The following is an 18227-nucleotide window of genomic DNA, read 5'->3' on the forward strand; positions in this document are numbered from 1 at the left end:
TATTAAAGTTTCTGTTCTGTTGTCTCTGTGTAGTCTGTTTTGGTTCCCCTTCCCCCCACCAAAGGTTATGTGCTTCTAGAGGTCAGGGACTCCGTCTTTTTGGATTTTTTTTTTTTTTTTTTTGTATCATGCTTAATACATGACATGGATAGGTACAATGTATATATTTTTGTGGATATATATATATATATATATATATATATATATGTAATACACATATTTATATACATATACATATATATGTATGTATGCATATAATTTTATCCATGTTTTGCTTTTTTAATGTCTTTTTTTTGCCCAGTGAATAAAACCCTGTTCTTTAATAATAACTAATTGATACTTAGACATTTCTTTAAACTTTGCAGAATATTTTACATACATTATGTCATTTAATCTTTAGAATACCATTAGGTAAGTAAAGTTTTCCCAATTTTCAGGCAATACAATAGGTACTTTTCCTATGGTCTGGTCATGTTGCTTGGATCAGAGGGGAATTCAAAGCAAAGTCTTCTCCACTCAGTTCCATTTCCAATGTCAGGCTGTGTCCGAGGGCTATTTATTTCATCTGATTTTCCTGAATTTGTGAGGCAAATAGTGCCAGTCTTATCTTCATTTGAAAAATTAGAAAACTGCATCTCATAGAAAGGAAGTGAACTGCCTGATGTCATATTATTAGAGAAGGAGACAGTCTTTGAACCCACGTCTTCTGAACCCAAGTATTGAATTCTTTCTGCTGCTACTTAGTATCCATGGATTAAGGTTATAACAAAGAGAACCTATAAAATCTGTCATAAAAACTTTGGATTTTCTCTGTGGTTTTGTCATTTACTGTGAATAAAAGTTGCTGTATTGGTACCACAATTTTCTAGTTCATTCCATTCTATTTGAGTATATCATCTGACATGATAAAATCACTCTAAACACCAAGTACCAAGTCCTGTGTTTTCTCAATTTGTCATTTATTTGTTGTTTTTTATCGAATAATTTGCACCAGATACCTCAGGATGCTGCCTTCCATGAGTGTTTTATATGCCAGCCAACCTTCTTCCCAGACCTCCAGGTGCACTTGTTGAACTCAGCATCTGACCAGCTCACCCCTTCACTGCTCCTGGGAAGGGGTCCCTAACAAGAGGGATGTTGGGCTTCTTAAGTTGGCAGATTTTACCAACAAGAGACCAAGCAATTTTAAACGGTCTACTCACACTAGAAGGATAACATTGTTAACTATATATTTATTTATTTGTAAAACTTGTGAGAATTATGTATCAGTATCAAAACATTTTCCAAACTTTATAATTGCTCATTACCTCTCCATTTCTTTTCTTATACAGAGCTCTGGGATTGAAACTTTAGTGGAGGAGCTTTGCTCCAGACTTAAAGACCTTCAGAGTAAGCAAGGTGAGGGATTTGTATTTATAATGAATGATTCTAATATATATTAGGCTCATAGATCTAAGAACTTAAATTTGTTGTTACCTTGTTATTACTGATCAAGACAAGCATAGACAAATTTTTTTGATAAGTAACTGTCAGTGAATAAACAAATGCAGCACTATGCTGTCTATGTTTTCAACAATAATGATAATAGAATTGAATCTTTTAATCTTCTTCATCCTGGTATAGGAAAGATTCAGAACCCAAATTGTTCTGGTAGTTGGTGGTTTTTTTGCATGATGACTTGAACTTGCAAGAGATTTGAAGTACCCTACTTTTCTTAGCCAAGATAAATTAACTGTTAATTTAGTTTTGAAGTTAACTTGATTGTTTCCATTTTAGAAGGAATTTGGAATCTCATAACTAAATTATCAGAAAGTAGGAGATATCTGTGTATATGTCATGTGTCTCCATAGCGCAGGAGACAAATGTACGTATGTATGTGCATGTCTGCACACATACCCCTTATGACTCCTGGTCATGACTCCTTCTACAAGGATTAGAAGAAACAGGTTCCTCACAAAGGCTAAGAAGTCCTTTGTCCTCCTGCTATTCTTGTTACTGACTTCCCATATTTCATATCAGTTTAAGTATATTCCTTCCTTGTGTCTAAAACAAGTCATATTTGGCAGTTTATCTGAGGACACAACTGGAGTCATGCTGAGAAGTCCTTTTTGCTACTTAATGGATAAAATGTCAAAATTGACCTAGACACTCAGTAACTGTTGACCTGTCATATTAAAACATTTCTTGAAACATTTTAATGAGTTAATTTTAGCTAATAGTTGGCAATGTAAAAGCCATATATCTTCAGAATTTCAAAATAGTAAGATAATATTTCCAATATTTAGAAACAGATATCTGTTCTTAAACCTCTAAGTCAATTTTATATCAGGAAAACTCAACTTCATATTTTCGTATTCATAAATTTATACATAATTAATAATAGAATTTTTTTCAGAAAATTTCTAGCCTTTAATTAGTGAGAACTTTGGCACATGAAGATGACCCCAGACAAATATGACAAATGTATTTTCATTGTTGCTTTTTAAATAGAGAAAATAATATAGCCGTGTTCTGGGGTATTAATAGTTTATTTAACTTCAAATTAAGAATTTTTGAAATATAAGCAAATGAATATTTTAAAAGTGAAATAAAAAACATTTTTAAATTTTTGTTTTGTAACAGAAGAGAAGATTAACAAAAAATTAGAGGGATCTCCCTCTCCAGAGGCAGAAATATCTCCCACAGCAAAGGATCAAGTGGAAATGTATGTGGGATTTTATTTTCTTTTTAAATTGTGAATTTAAGTTGGTTAAAACCAAATTCAAAGACAAGAAAAAGTTTGGTTTTTAGTTTTCATATTCCTTGTAAGTCCTGTGTGTACATACACATTTCTTGTTGTGTTTGGTATGTGTTAAGTATTAAAGTCAGGTTTCCAATAGGAAGCTTTCACTTTGTTACTATTATTTTTAATTGTATAGAAACAGATTTCCGTATTTTTTTTTTAAAGCAGAACAAAATATTTTATACATTTTTCAGTATTATACATCTTTTCATCCAAGGGAATTAAAAAACTTCAGACAATTACTTTATCCTAAAGATAGATAAAAACAAGATAAAGGAGAAATATTATTCCACATTTATAAATAGGGAGTTTGAGAGTTAGATCAAACTGCCCAATGGTAATATGGTAAGTCTTTAGTAGAACCTGACACAGAATAGATCACCTGATCATCACTGTAATTCTATTCATTAGATTATGGCATAAGATTCAATGCCTGTACAGTACATCATTAAAGTAAGTACTATGTTGAATGAGTTTTCTAATAAAAATCACAACATTTAGATGTCCATTTACATATTAACCCACTCTCAAGTGCATTTGTGGCCAGATAATTTCATTCTGCTGTGAAAGTGAAAAGTTTACATATAAAATACATGTTTGAAGAGCAGAAGATACTTAGATCTTCACTATAGATCTTGCAAAAATTCATGTTTGTAGTTGTAAAAAGAAAAAAGTCACTCATTTTGATAATTCTGTTCATTATTGAATTCTAGACCTAGTCTGTGTTCCCCAGCTTGACAATGAGTCAGTGATGAATTCCTTTTGAGTACAGGCTTATATAGCTGCTCTATTATCTAATATTAAAATTTCAGGATTGCACTTGATGAAAATCAGAAACCCATCTAAAAATTATTTAGGACACTTTAATGTATGCAGTTGTTTTGTTTCTTTGCTTTCCAAAATAAACCAATTTCCCACCATAATTAATAAACTAATCTTCCATCCCTACAGTACAATTAATTCACTCATTCAACCAATGTTCAAGTATCTCCTTTGTTCAAAATACTGTATTAGTTATATGGGGAAGCCAAAGATAAATGAAATACAATTGCTGAGTGATGACCCTAAGGCACTGTATGTAATATGTTCACAAAAAATGAAAAAGAAATTAAATTTCAAATTGGTATAGTGGAAAGAACACCAAACTTGAAATAAAAAAAAACACCTGGGCACTTCTAGTGGCATGATGAATAAGTCATTTACCTTTCTAAGCCTCAGTTTCCCCATCTGCAAGATGGGAAGAATTTCCAAGGTTATAAGAGTAATGCCTTGTAAACTTTAAAACATTGTATTAAAATTATTTTTAATTGTCAATAATGTTTTAGTGGACTATCTTGTATCTCATCTCTTCATACCTGAATTTCCTAAAGTAGCCTCCCTAACTCTGGATTTGTCTCTTACCTATCTTCTGCCCAATGAATGTTATTCAAACATTATTCTTGTGGCCTAATCAGAAATCATCATTTGGTTTCATTATAGAAAATAAAAATTTTCCTGCTCTGCTTTCTGGTTGCTCAGCAAGGGAATTCTACCCTCCCTATAAGAACTATATTATAACCCGGACTAGTTTCCTCAAAGTTTCATGAATGTGATATGCTTTTTTTGGTAAGATCATAAGATTTAGAGCTAGAAGGCTACTTAATTCAAGCCCCTCATTTTACAAATGAGGAAACTTGAGGCCAAAAAAAATTTGTGGCATACTAAAGACTACATGGACCTTGTAGCAGAGCTGGTCTTCAAAGCCAATTCCACTGAATTCAGTCCAGGGTTCTTTCCGCTACACTGTAGCTGTCTGAATTACTTTGGTTATGTTCTTCTTGTCTGATATGTCTTCCCCCTTTGTTACTCCAAATTCTCTCTATTTCTTAAGACCTAGCTCTAGTCCCATCTGGGAAAGAGAACTTTCCCAGCTTAGTGTAGCCCACGGTGATCTCTGTATCCTCTTGAATATTTGATGATAGTCTGTCTTATGTTGTTCACCATTACTTCATGTATGATAGTCTTATCAACTCAGTCTAACTTGAAGCAACAATTTGAGAATAAAGAATGTATATTTTCTTTTGTACTCTTCACATAGGGAAAGATTGGAAACAAGGACTTTTGTGATTTAGCCTTAACTATATTTCATTGCACCGATTCATTAAATCGGTTATTTGTAAGTGTTTTATATGTTATCCCTTTTACTAGAATACTCAGTTTTCTGATGTCCTTACAGATAAGGGAGAATTTATCATGTTTATGTTTTTAAATGCTAATTTTTGAAAGTTTCTTTACTTTTAGGTACTATGAAGCATTTCCACCACTTTCTGAAAAACCAGTTTGCCTGCAAGAAATCATGACCGTATGGAATAAATCTAAAGTTTGCTCTTACTCTAGCTCATCCTCATCATCCACAGCTCCACCAGCCACCACAGACACGTCCTCTCCCAAGGATTGCAATAGTGAAAGTGAAGTCATTAAAGAGAGAAGTAGTGAAGTGTCCAGCACTGTACATGAGCGAATTCAGCTGAAAAAAAGTAAAAATGAGAAAGAGAACAAGTTTAATAATGGCACAATTGAAGAGAAGCCTGCTTTCTATAAAAAGCAAATCCGACACAAACCTGAAGGAAAAATTCGCCCTCGATCCTGGTCTTCAGGTTCTAGTGAAGCAGGCTCAAGTTCAAGTGGTAATCAGGGAGAATTAAAAGCATCAATGAAATGTGTTAAAGTAAGGCATAGAACAAGAGAGATTCGAAACAAAAAAGGGCGTAATGGTCAAAGCAGGATTTCTGTGAAGACCAGTGAAAGGGCTGAAAGAAAGTATCATGCTGGAAGTAGCAGCAGCAGTAGCAATGGGTCCATCAAACAACTGTGCAAAAGGGGCAAAAGACATTTGAAAGAAATTGGAAGAAATGATCCTGGCAGCACTGATGGAAAAGATCTGTACTTGGAAAGTAGAAATGAAAAAGAATATAAAGAGGAGCCATTATGGTATACGGAACCAATTGCAGAATATTTTGTTCCTGTGAGCAGAAAAAGTAAACTTGAGACTACATACCGAAACAGGCAAGATACATGTGATCTAACATCAGAAGCAGTAGAAGCATTGTCAGAATCAGTGCATGGTCTTTGTATTAGCAACAATAATATTCATAAAACATACCTCGCAGCAGGTACTTTCATTGATGGTCACTTTGTAGAAATGCCTGCAGTTATAAATGAGGATATTGACCTCACTGGGACCTCATTGTGTTCTCAACAAGAGGACACCAAATATTTAGATGATGTTCATCTGTCAGAACTAACACACTTCTATGAAGTGGATATTGATCAATCCATGTTGGATCCTGGTGCCTCAGATACGATGCAAGGAGAAAGTCGGATTTTGAATATGATTCGACAAAAGAGTAAAGAGAAAACTGATTTTGAGGCAGAATGTTGCATAGTGTTAGATGGAATGGAGTTGCAAGGGGAAAGTGCAATATGGACAGATTCTACCAGCTCTGTTGGTGCTGAGGGATTAATCTTGCAAGACCTTAGTAATTTAGCTCAATTTTTGGAGTGCTGTTCATCTTCAAGCTCTGGTGATGCAGATGGGGAAAGTTTTGGAGGTGATTCTCCTATTAGACTCTCACCTATCTTAGACAGCACAATGCTTAGTTCACACATGCTTGCTGGCAATCAAGAGCTCTTTTCAGATATTAATGAAGGGTCTGGTATAAACTCTTGTTTTTCAGTGTTTGAAGTGCAATGCAGTAATTCTGTTTTACCATTTTCTTTTGAAACACTCAACTTGGGAAATGAAAATACAGATTCTAGTAGTAGTGCTAATATGCTTGGAAAAACACAGTCTAGGTTGCTAATATGGACCAAAAATAGTGCCTTTGATGAAAATGAACACTGTTCCAATCTTTCAACAAGAACTTGTAGTCCATGGTCACACTCAGAAGAAACACGTTCAGACAATGAGACTTTAAATATTCAGTTTGAAGAATCCACGCAGTTTAATGCAGAAGATATTAATTATGTAGTTCCCAGAGTCTCCTCAAATTATGTAGATGAAGAACTTCTAGATTTTTTGCAAGAAGAAACTTGCCAGCAAAATGATCGAACTTTAGTAGAGATGCCTAATTTGGTTTTCAAAAAAAAATCTAAACTAGAATCTGTCTGTGGTATTCAACTAGAACAAAAAACAGAAAGTAAAGATTATGAAGCTACACAAGTTTGTAGTGACAGCAGTCCACCAGGAGATGGCTACAGCTCAGGGGTTATTAAAGACATTTGGACAAATATGGCAGACAGAAATTCTGTAGCAATGGTAGAAATAGAAAGAATAGATGATGAGTTGTTTTCAACAGATGTAAATAACTACTGCTGCTGTTTGGATACTGAAGCTAAAATGGAAACCCTCCATGAACCTAATAAGGTAGTGCAGAGATCAGAGTACCATCTATGGGAGGGCCAGAAAGAGAACTTGGAGAAAAGAGCATTTGTTCCAAGTGAGCTATCTAAGGTAGATGGTGGCGATTATACTACACCCTCCAAACCTTGGGATGTAAATGAGGATAAAGAAAACGCATTTATTCTTGGTGGAGTTTACGGAGAACTCAAAACATTTAACAGTGATGGGGAATGGGCAGTAGTACCACCTAGTCACACAAAAGGAAGCCTACTACAGTGTGCAGCTTCTGATGTGGTGACAATAGCTGGTACAGATGTCTTTATGACTCCAGGAAACAGCTTTGCACCAGGTCACAGGCAGTTATGGAGACCATTTGTATCATTTGAACAGAATGATCAATCTAAGAGTGGGGAAAGTGGATTAAATAAAGGGTTTTCTTTTATCTTCCATGAAGACTTACTAGGAGCTTGTGGTAACTTTCAAGTCGAAGATCCTGGGCTCGAATATTCATTCTCTTCCTTTGACTTAAACAATCCATTTTCACAAGTCCTTCATGTAGAATGTTCATTTGAACCAGAAGGGATTGCATCTTTCAGCCCTAGTTTTAAACCTAAATCAATCCTCTGCTCTGATTCAGACAGTGAAGTTTTTCATCCCAGGATATGTGGTGTTGACAGAACACAATATAGGGCTATAAGGATTTCTCCAAGGACTCACTTTCGCCCAATTTCTGCATCTGAACTGTCTCCAGGAGGAGGAAGTGAGTCGGAATTTGAATCTGAAAAAGATGAGACAAATCCTCTCCCTTCTCAAGTTGATGTGTTTGAAGATCCACAAGCAGATCTCAAACCCCTGGAAGAAGATGCGGAGAAAGAAGGGCATTACTATGGAAAGTCAGAGCTTGAGTCTGGAAAATTCCTTCCCAGATTGAAAAAATCTGGAATGGAGAAGAGTGCTCAGACATCACTGGATTCCCAGGAGGAATCAGCTGGGATTTTGCCAATAGGAAAGCAAGATCAGTGTGTGGAATGTAGCATGAAAGAATCTGTAGAAACAGAGCATATAGAAAACTCGGAAGTGAATTGCAAAATACTGGCACCTTGTGAAGAAGAAATAAATAATTTTTGCAGTTGTAAAGCAGGCTGTCAATTCCCTGCATATGAAGATAATCCTGTTTCTTCAGGAGAGCTAGAGGAGGTAGGTGTTTGTATGTGTGTGTGTGTGTGCGTGCATAAGCACACAGGTGCTTGCGCAGGCATACATGGATACAAAATTAGCATTTTCATATTGATGATCATAGAGTGACAAGTCCATTAACTGTGACATCAAACAGCTAAAAAGGCAACTAGCAGTTGCTGAGAAGCCAACTTAAAAATATTATAGCAAATCATTTGAAAATATTTAATTTTTTCAGTTATGTAAAACTTTTCGGGGTTTAAAATCAACCTGATGCTTATTACAGTTTATGTCATCAGTAGATTTCATTTGTTTGTTTTTTTCCTCCCTGAGAAGTATCAGCATTTTAAGCAAGGCACAGGTCACTTTAATACAAGCTTTTACCACTGGAAGAATACTTAATTTGTAAGGTTCTACTCTGTTGCTTTATTTTGTGGAAATGATGCTGGATTTTCCACTATTATCCTAGTATAATAGAAGCTCTAGCTGGTTCTACCAAGCATAAAAGACTTTGAGGAAGGACCTAAAGATGGATTGTACATCTGCAGTCCAAAGATCAACTAGTTAAGTTCAGAGAGGTTGTGGGTTTTTTTTTTTTTAACCAGGGGGTTGACAGATGATACTTTTTTTTTTTTTTTTTTTTTAGCTATAGCATTATAAAGACCATCTACATAGTCTTCTACAAGGCTATAAATCTCCATTAGTTGAAATCAATTATGATAAAATCATAGATCTTTGAAAGTTTTTAAGTATAACATATTAGGTATGATTTTCAGTCTTACAGAAAGTACCTTTGCTTTAATGAAATCTTCATCACCGTACTTCTTTATATACCAAATTTCCCTGTATACAATTAAGACATTCAACTTGTGTAGAAATAAAGCTCAAACACATTCAACAACATATTCTTTATGTAAAGCCAAATTATAGTTAAATGCCAGATGATATTCCCTAACATCACTTTTTCAATAATATCATTTCTACCTTATAATTATACCTCTTCATATTATTGTAAAATTCCAATGTAACATTTTCAGCTAGTTACCTGAAATACAAATAAAATGGTCAGTGACGTTCCAAGCTTGCTGCTGTCCTATAATATATTACATACCCATTTTATTTTGATGGAATGCATTAATAATGTTTGTCAGTGTATTCTTGTATACTTGTACAAAGTTTTTGGAAAGTTCTATTCATAGCTTTACTGGGAAAATCTGCATTAGTTTTAAGAAATTCCCATTAATATATTTTGCTACATTTCATTAGTGATAGTTCTCATTTTCTACCAATGTATTAGCCCCAAAAATGATTTGAAATCTAATTGATTCTTTATAGAAAAGATATAGATTGTCACATTATTTATCAAAGCATCCATAAGCATGGTGATACCTATGTCCTTCATAATGGCAATTTTTTTTTTTGAGTAATAATTGGATATATATAGCTGTAAATAGAGAATAGATGAGTGTTCATTATGCAGCCATTGTTAGGTGACAAATAAAAAGTTTATATAGTTTCTAATTAAATGAGTGACATGGTCAAAGAAGGACTTAAAATACTTGCAAGATTAGAATGATCTCCTAAGGGGAAAAGGCAAGGATTTTTGTTTTCAAATGATTCTAGGCTATTCATCTAGATTAACTTGTATTTTAATAATTAAAATAACATAACCATGCCATTAATTTCTATTAATATTAATTTCCAATTACAACTCTTAATTTCAGGAATTTGTTATAGTTTTTGCCTTGTTTTAAAAATTGATTTGTTTTAAAATTATATTTTATATTATTTTCACTGTTTATTATTTCATACTGGTCACTTACTGACTCAAGGGTTAGAATTTTCTTAGATAAAAAGTTGAGGGTTTTGAAATTTAGATCAATGCCCTTTAAGGTCTACTATAATTAATAGTAAATTTTGTATCTTTAGTATAAATTTGTATCTTTCTTATTTGAAATATAATTACATTGTTAAATTAGTTCTTAAACTCACTGACATCTAAAATTATAAGTTCTATTCTACTTTTTTAATTTACCAGTTTTGATTGTTTCTTTAGTTACCATAAAATGACATACGAGTGTTAGCCATTTTGTATTATTTTCAGTTTATGTTTTACTGCTCATTTATCTAAATCTATGTAACTTAAGTATGTAAGGATCATTATTCTATCAGATTTTAGGGCATTTGTGTTAAGATGTACTTTTAAGCATTTCACATTGCATAACAATTGGAATGTAAGCATTAAAAATGAGTTCTGGATATAGACCCAGAATTGATTCTTGTTATATCTCAGTATCAAATATAATTTCAACTTCTTTATTTGATTGGTAAAAGAACTGAGACTCAGAGAATTGTGGTATCTGTTCTCTGTGCCACACAGCTAGCTACGCATTAAGTTAAAGTTAGAATAATGGCTTTCCTAAATACTAATCAATGCTTTTTCCACTATTTCTGTTTTAGAGCATATCTTTAGCTTTTTTGTATCTCACATAATTTACTTGCTTCCAGTATTTATTTTTCTCTTGTTGAATTTGTTCTGATTATTAGAATTCCTAAAACTGTATTTTAAAGCAAAATAATAGCCATGATATTAACTGCATGGGAAAACTAAAATTTGAAGTAGTGTGAGAGACATAGGGTGATGCCAGTTTTCTTTCTATTCACCTTATTCAGCCATATTTTTGTGTTTTATATCCTCTTCATGGATTTACTACTGTAAAATTGGCTTCACAATGGAAAGAAAAAAGCAAAAGGAGAACCTAAATTATACTATTGCCATATCCTTATATTAGCTTGTCATTGTATTTATATGTTAAGTTTATCAGAAGTCTTAATTTTCTAGAAAAGGCCTTAGCTACCAAAAATATTTTAGAATCACTCAATTGTTCATATTTTATAGGACTTATGAACAATTACTTTGATGTTCCAAATTAGCACTATAGATTCATAAACCTAATTGAAACTTTAAAAGAGTATATAGTTAACCACTTAAATTTATAAATGAGGGAGCCAGTACTCAGAAAAGTTAAATGTCCTGAGGTCTTATAAACCAGTTAATGACAAAGCAAACAAAACAATTTAGACTGACAATATCTTTTCTATATGTTACACAAAAGAAACCTGATCAGCTTTAGAGAGCCCAAAAGATAAATCCCTTTAAAAAAAAAAATTCTTAATAAAGTTAGCTTCTATTAAGTGTTCTAACCTTTCTTCAGATATCAAACTCTTTCCCTCCTTCTGTGGTATGTGGAAGAAATTGAAGGATTTGGTCAAACAGTAAGCATTTATTAAGTAGTATTGTCCAAGTTCTGGGGATACATAGAAAGGCAAAAGATTGTCCTTATTCTAAAGGAGCCTGAAGTTTAATGGGAGAGAAAACTTGCAAGTAACTATCTAAACAAGGTGTATATAAGATATATTGGAAATATTCAGCAGAGGAAAAGCACTAGCATTAAGGGATATCAGGAAAAGCTTCTTGTAAAGGTAGAATTTTAGCAAGAGGCAGAGATGAGTAAGAGAATTTCAGATATGGGAAACATTCTTTGAAAATGTATGGAGTCAAAAGATTGAGAATCTTATTCAGGGAATAATATGGAGACCAATTCGATTGCAGTTTTTGTTGAAAAGTAAGATGTAAGAAGACTAGAAGGCTTAGGAAGGGTCTAGGTTATAAAGGGCTTCAAAAGCCAAGTAACATTTTCTGTTTGATTGTGGAGGTAAAAGGGAACCATTGGAGTTTATTGAATTGAAGAGTAACATGGTCAGATCTGTGTTTTAGAAAAACCAGTTTAGCATCTGTAGATGGACTGAAATGGGAAGATACTTGAATCAGGGAGCCATCTCTTACTCCTAAGGTTACGTATGTTTATACTTTAGTTATATTTACTTTGTAACTAAATTACTGTAGACTTAAAAAAAAAAAACCTTATGAAAGTTTAAGAATTAAGTGAATTCAATTGTTTGGGATAGTGTTTGCCTCTTCTTAATTTTACTAAAAATCTGAAGAATATTCTGCAAGGATTTATTAACTGTCTCCTATATGCTAGGGACTATGGCATAGTTGCTCCCTTCAAGAGGCTCACATCCCACAAAGGTGGTATGATTTGCACAGACCGATTATAATTGAAGATGAGAAAAAGAGAAAGGAACAGGTGGCACCTGAACTGAGACTTGAAAGAATTGAAGGATTCTGAAAGATGGAGATGAAGAGGGAATGAATTTCAAGGTCAAAGTACAGTGTGTACAAGTGCATTAGAGAAGCTAGAAAGGGGATGTTAAATCAGGCAAAGGGACTAATAAAATAATCCAGAGACTATTGTAATAATCCAAATAAGAGGTCATGACAGTGCCATGTGACTATAGAGAAGAAAACAAAATTTTAAAATATTAAGGTAAAACTCACAGACTTTGTCAGTAATTATATGTGTATATGAGAAGGAGAGGTCATAGATGACCATAGGTGAATTTTCTTGGGTGAGGAATTGAATGATGTTATCAGCAGAAGGGAAGTTGAGTAGAACAGTGAGTTAAAGAGGAAGATAGTGAGTTCTCACTATCTTGGAATGTTCTAACATCAATCGGCATTTAAAGATAAAAGCCCAGAAATTAGAGAGAAATGTATAACGTCTTGTGAATCATTTGTACAGAGATGAATGTTGAAAAGTGGGAGCAGAAAAGATTACCAAGAGAAAAGTATAACAAAAAGTCCAGGATAGAATCTTGGGGGAGCAGGAGGAGAATGAGCAACCAGTAAAGACCAAGAAGGTACTGTCAGAGATAAGAGAACCAGGAGAAAGAAAGCATCTTAGGAGGAAAGTGTGAGAAGCAATGCTGAAATCTGTAGAAAGGTCAAGGACAGTGAGATCAGAGGAAAAGACACTGGATTTAGCAATTAAAAGATCTTTGACAATCTTTGAAAGAACAGAACAGCTGCACTCAAATACTAGGGTCAAAAAGAAATCAGATTGTAAGGGTTTGAGGAATGTGGAAACAAGGAGTACAAAGATAAAATTGTGGTTATCAGGAAAGGTATTAAAAATTAAACATGAAATTTCCTACCCATTTTTAGAATTGTGTTCATCAGCACCTGAAATACTTCAATCTTATTGCTATAAGGAAGGAAGATATGAAATGAAGCTAGACAATGTCCAGAAAAGGACAACTAAAATTAATGAATAATCTAGGAAATGAGAGAGTCCCCATATGAGAACTGATCTAAGATTTAAAAGAGATTTTTAAAAAATAACAAAGATCGAACTGGTAGATGATCATTTTTATACAGTTCTGAAATATGTGGCTGGGATGAAAACACACTTGGTTACCAAATTAGAAACTTAGAACCAACTTTTCCTTCTCAATTTTGTCTAAAGCCCTGAACTTAAAACTAGTAGATCTAGGCTCCAGTTAACCTCTTTGGATGCTCACTTCCTCTTCTGCACAATGGGAATAAAAATATTTGCACTCCCTACCTCACAGTGTTATTATGAAGAAAGTATTTTGTAAATTGTGAAATGTGAATTAATATTATTATTAGGCAGAAGTGGAGTAAAAAAAATGATACAACAAACTTATGGAACTTACTGCCTCTAGGAGATGGTATAGTTTCAAGAAGGATTTCCAGTAAATCAATAATTGATCTCTAGCAGGTAATACATACTAATTGATAATAATTAATCCAATAATAATAACTGGAGAGGGAAATGGCAAAACTACTCCGGTATTTCTGCCAAGAAAATCCCAAATGAGGTCACGAAGAATTTGACACGACTGATCAACAAAAAGCAGGTCATAGCTAAGGCAGATTTGTCTGAAATTACGTATTTTTTCTTTCCTATTCAGTTTGGAACATTTGTTCTTATTTAAATATTTTGTTAAAAACTGAATATCAAAACCACCAAAGAAATTTTTTCAGTAACTTTAGTTGTTCAGTCATGACTGACTTCATGATCCTTTGGACCATAATGTGGTAATAACGTCCAGGGGGTTTTCTTGGCCAAGATATTGGAGTGGTTTGCTAATATCTGAGCTTGAGTTTGAACTCTCAGGCCCAGCACTCTACCCACTGAACTATCTAGCTGCTTAGTAACTACTTACATTTAAATTCTTATCAGAGTATCACGTAAAATGGTTGTTTTTCAGTTACTTTAAGCTTTCATCAGGATTCTTTGTTCAGTCATTCTCATTTACTTTTACAGTGTGTATGCTATTCTCCTAATTCTGCTTTTTTCCCCAAAGTTATTTCATTAAAAGTCTTTACGATGTCTTTGTGTTTTTCATACTTAAGCTATCTTAATTGTGGTTATTTTTGTTCCCTTATGTTTAATGGGCTTCATTTTATCTAACTATTTTTGGAAGGTTAGATTATTTCTAGTTTTTGTGTTTTTATATATAATACTGCTATGAACATGATTGACTAGATAGCTTTTTTTTAATGACACTTTAAGAGTATATTTGCAGCAAGGTAACTATTGACTCATAAAGCATTATTTTTGCAGCTTTCACTGTATAATACCAGATTACTTCCAAAAAGATTTTACACATTTGCAGTTCTACCAGAAATGAGTGAATGTCCTTGTTTCTCCACAAAGCCACTTTTAGTTTTATTGCTTCTTTCTTTTTAACCATTTTGATGAATGAGAATTGTTTTAAATTTTGTATTTTTGGTTATGTGACAGCTGAACATTTTTTCAAGTGGTTATTAATTTATATTTCTTCTTTTGGAGGCTATTCCTATGTTTCATTTATCTGTTGTGGGGTTGGAATTCTTTTTTTTTGGGGGGGGGTTATTCCCAACCTTTTGAGTAATATCACAAAAGATAGAAATCATTCCTTAATGCTATTGTCAGACACTAAATGAATTTGCCATTAACTTAACTTATATCTCTTATGAAAAATTTTAATAATATTTCACAGTGGATATAACATGTCACATAACAGTGTTTCTGTGAAAACATAAAAGGGGCAGGATAAGTGACAACATATTCATTATAGTTTTATTATTTGGCAGAATGTCCAGATTTAACCTAAAAATTGAGATAGAGCATAATATACACATGGAGTTTAGTGGGAAAGCACTGGATTAGGAGCCAAAAGCACCTAAAGTTTACTCCCTTTTTACCTCTATCCCTTAGAATCCCTAGTTTTCTTCCAAGTTCATCTCATACCTGTGCTCTGTATCAGCCTTTCTTGGCCCTGCATCCCCCAGTTACTAGTATTTTTGCCCTAAAAAAAAATACCTTGGATATACTTAGTAAATATTTGTATGTATTCACCTTGTACCCTCAAATAGAGTAAAATTTATTGAACGCAGGAGTGATTTCATTTTTTCCCTTATATTCCCAGTACTTAAAATGCTGGGAAGCTAATGAGAGCTTAATAAATTATTGTTGATAGGTCAATTGAATGAATGAGGTATTTATTAAAAGCTTATTTTGTGCAAAGGATTGTGCTCTCATAGGAGTTCACATTCTAATGGGGGTGGAAACAACACAAATGGAAGTCATCTACAAGTCAGATGGTAAAATCCCAATATTCTTAGGGGGCAACAGCAAAAAAGTTAGTGCTTCTTATTTAAAATCATTTCCACTGATAAAATCCTATCGGTTTTTGATGTCACACGATGGAACAGGGTTAAGACCTATGCTTAGGTTAAGGTTAAGTAAGACCTTGCTGACAGCAAGCACATTCATTTCTAGGTCATCAATGACATCAGCAGGAGTAGTGGCCAGATGACATTTCCACAGATGTTATTTCCCACTGTGCTAACTGAGAATATTGGGCTAAAGGCATTTCTACAAATTGGACTTAGGAGCTCCAGGTCCAAGGCTGTCTCCATCAGAGTTTGAAGGAATATGACAGTGGTGGTAATGGTCATCTGACTTGCCTGATATGTGGTATCTTGCTGCTTCTGCTAGACTGGCTTGCTGGGCCATCCTCCACATCACTTGCTTTCCCTGATGATGACTCTGAGAACTGGGGTAGAAACAGGGTGGTAGAATGAGGTGCTACCAAGGTTCTGACTATATAAGCAAGTGATCAGCAATTGTTGTTGAGGGTAATGAGTAAGGTGGGCTCCCTCTCCATAATTTTTCCCCTCCATTTCAGTAAATGCTGCAGTAGAAGTATATATTGGTGTCTAGAAGGTGGTATGAATAAATCAGTAGTGCTTCTGAAGGAAGGAGAAACCATTTTGTCCAAGACTCTTGGGTTCAGAATCCTGGACTATTTCTGTCAGGGTCATAGTGGACTTCTAGATCAGTCAAAGTGAGATATAGTACTCAAGAAAGCTAAGGTGATCTGAAGCATGTATGTGTGTCTTCATATGTAACTAACTCTAGAATATCAAGAACGTTTTCTTTATACCTAAGTTTGCCTCTTGTAAATCCTATATTTTGTTCTCTTCATTCTGGACTCTGGGGCCCTCCACCAAAAAAAAAAAAAATTAATCCATTTTTCAGTATGACCTTCAAATATTTGAAGACTACTATTGTGCTTCTATTATGTTGTGTAGTCACCTTCTGTCTGTGTCTCTGTCTCTTTCTGTCTTTTTTACTTGATGTAAGGAAAACCTTAAAATCAGGGCTTCTTTCTCACTGAAGATCTCCCCAGAAAGACTAGATAGTTATTTTTAAAATATATTTTAGGAAATAATTTTTGTTCAAGTGTGAGTTGGATTAGATGGCCTTTTGAAATTCCTATCCTGATCTTCTCTGATTCTGTGCTAGGTTGGATATAAAAGCTATGACGGAAGGCATTTTAGGAACAGAGAGCAGTAGAATTAAGCATGAAGGAGGGAAAGTTTGATATAGAAGAGTTTTAGTTAGATCTTGGAATTTGAAATATAGTGGACAAATACATTTGAGATAAATTTCTAAGAGTTTTTAATGTCAAGCTTTAAAGTTTCCTTTTTGTTTAACAGATAAAGAGAGTTACTAAAAGTTTTTGAATAGCAGAATAGGAAACCTGATCTGGCAGTAATATGTATGATGGATCAGAAGGGGAAAAACTATAGTTAATTTGGAGACCTATTAGGAAGATATTGGTAAATAGCCTCAAACTAGAGTAGTGATAATAAGAATAATAAGGAAAGGATAGGTTCTTTTTTTTCTTTTAAATATTTTATTTTTTCCCAACCACATGTGAAAGCAATTTTACAATTTTTTTTTCAAATGATGAATTCCAAATTCTTTTCTTCCCTTCCTCTCTGCTCCTCTTATTGAAAATACAAAGAGTTTGACATAGGTTATACCTATATAGTTATGCAAAATACATTTCCATATAACATGCTGTGAAAGAAAACACAGACTAAAAAATAAAAGAAAGTAAGAAAAAGTGTCTTTGATCTGCATTCAGGCCCTACCGTTTTTTTTTTTTTTTCCTGGCAAATGGGCAATTAAGACAAGAAGGATAGATTCTATAGAATGAATATGATGTAACAACTGATTAGATTTGTTAGATATGGGAATAGGAGGAACCAGAGATGACTCAGATTATAAGCATAAGAGAACAGAGTTACTGTTGACCAAAATAAGGAAGCTTGGGAGAACAAATAAGTTTTAAAGGAAAAATTATGAGTTCAATTTCAGCCTTTGAATTTCAAATGCCAGTAGGATATCTAATTGGCATATACAGCAAGGAGCTTTAAAATGGCAATCTCAGGTACAACAGAAAGGTCAGAGCTAAAGATGTAGATTTCAAAGTATACCTGAAAACTCAAGGAAAATGTTTAAAGGTGAGTAAAAAAAAAGAATAGGACCAAGAACAGAACCTCGAGGTTCTATGTTCAGAGAGCTAAAACAGGAGGAAAAGTTAAGAAAGGAAATAAAAGTGGAACAGGAGACACAAAAGAATCAGAAAGAATCACACTACAGAAACCAAGAGAATATGAAG

General features: G+C 33.8%; 1 protein-coding gene across 5 annotated transcripts in view; it reads left to right on the forward strand.

Moving 5' to 3' along the window:
* KIAA0232 (KIAA0232 ortholog) overlaps positions 1-18227 on the forward strand; it is a 103825-nt gene that overhangs the window by 74564 nt on the left and 11034 nt on the right. For all 5 annotated transcript variants that reach the window (XM_031941552.1, XM_031941550.1, XM_031941553.1 and 2 more), the window contains 3 exons: positions 1332-1398; positions 2623-2704; positions 5063-8360. In XM_031941552.1, the coding sequence (XP_031797412.1) occupies positions 1332-1398; positions 2623-2704; positions 5063-8360 (3447 nt within the window). The remainder of the gene's footprint in view (positions 1-1331; positions 1399-2622; positions 2705-5062; positions 8361-18227) is intronic.

Source organism: Sarcophilus harrisii, chromosome 6, assembly GCF_902635505.1.
Source record: "Sarcophilus harrisii chromosome 6, mSarHar1.11, whole genome shotgun sequence".
NCBI classification, from domain to species: Eukaryota; Metazoa; Chordata; class Mammalia; order Dasyuromorphia; family Dasyuridae; genus Sarcophilus; species Sarcophilus harrisii.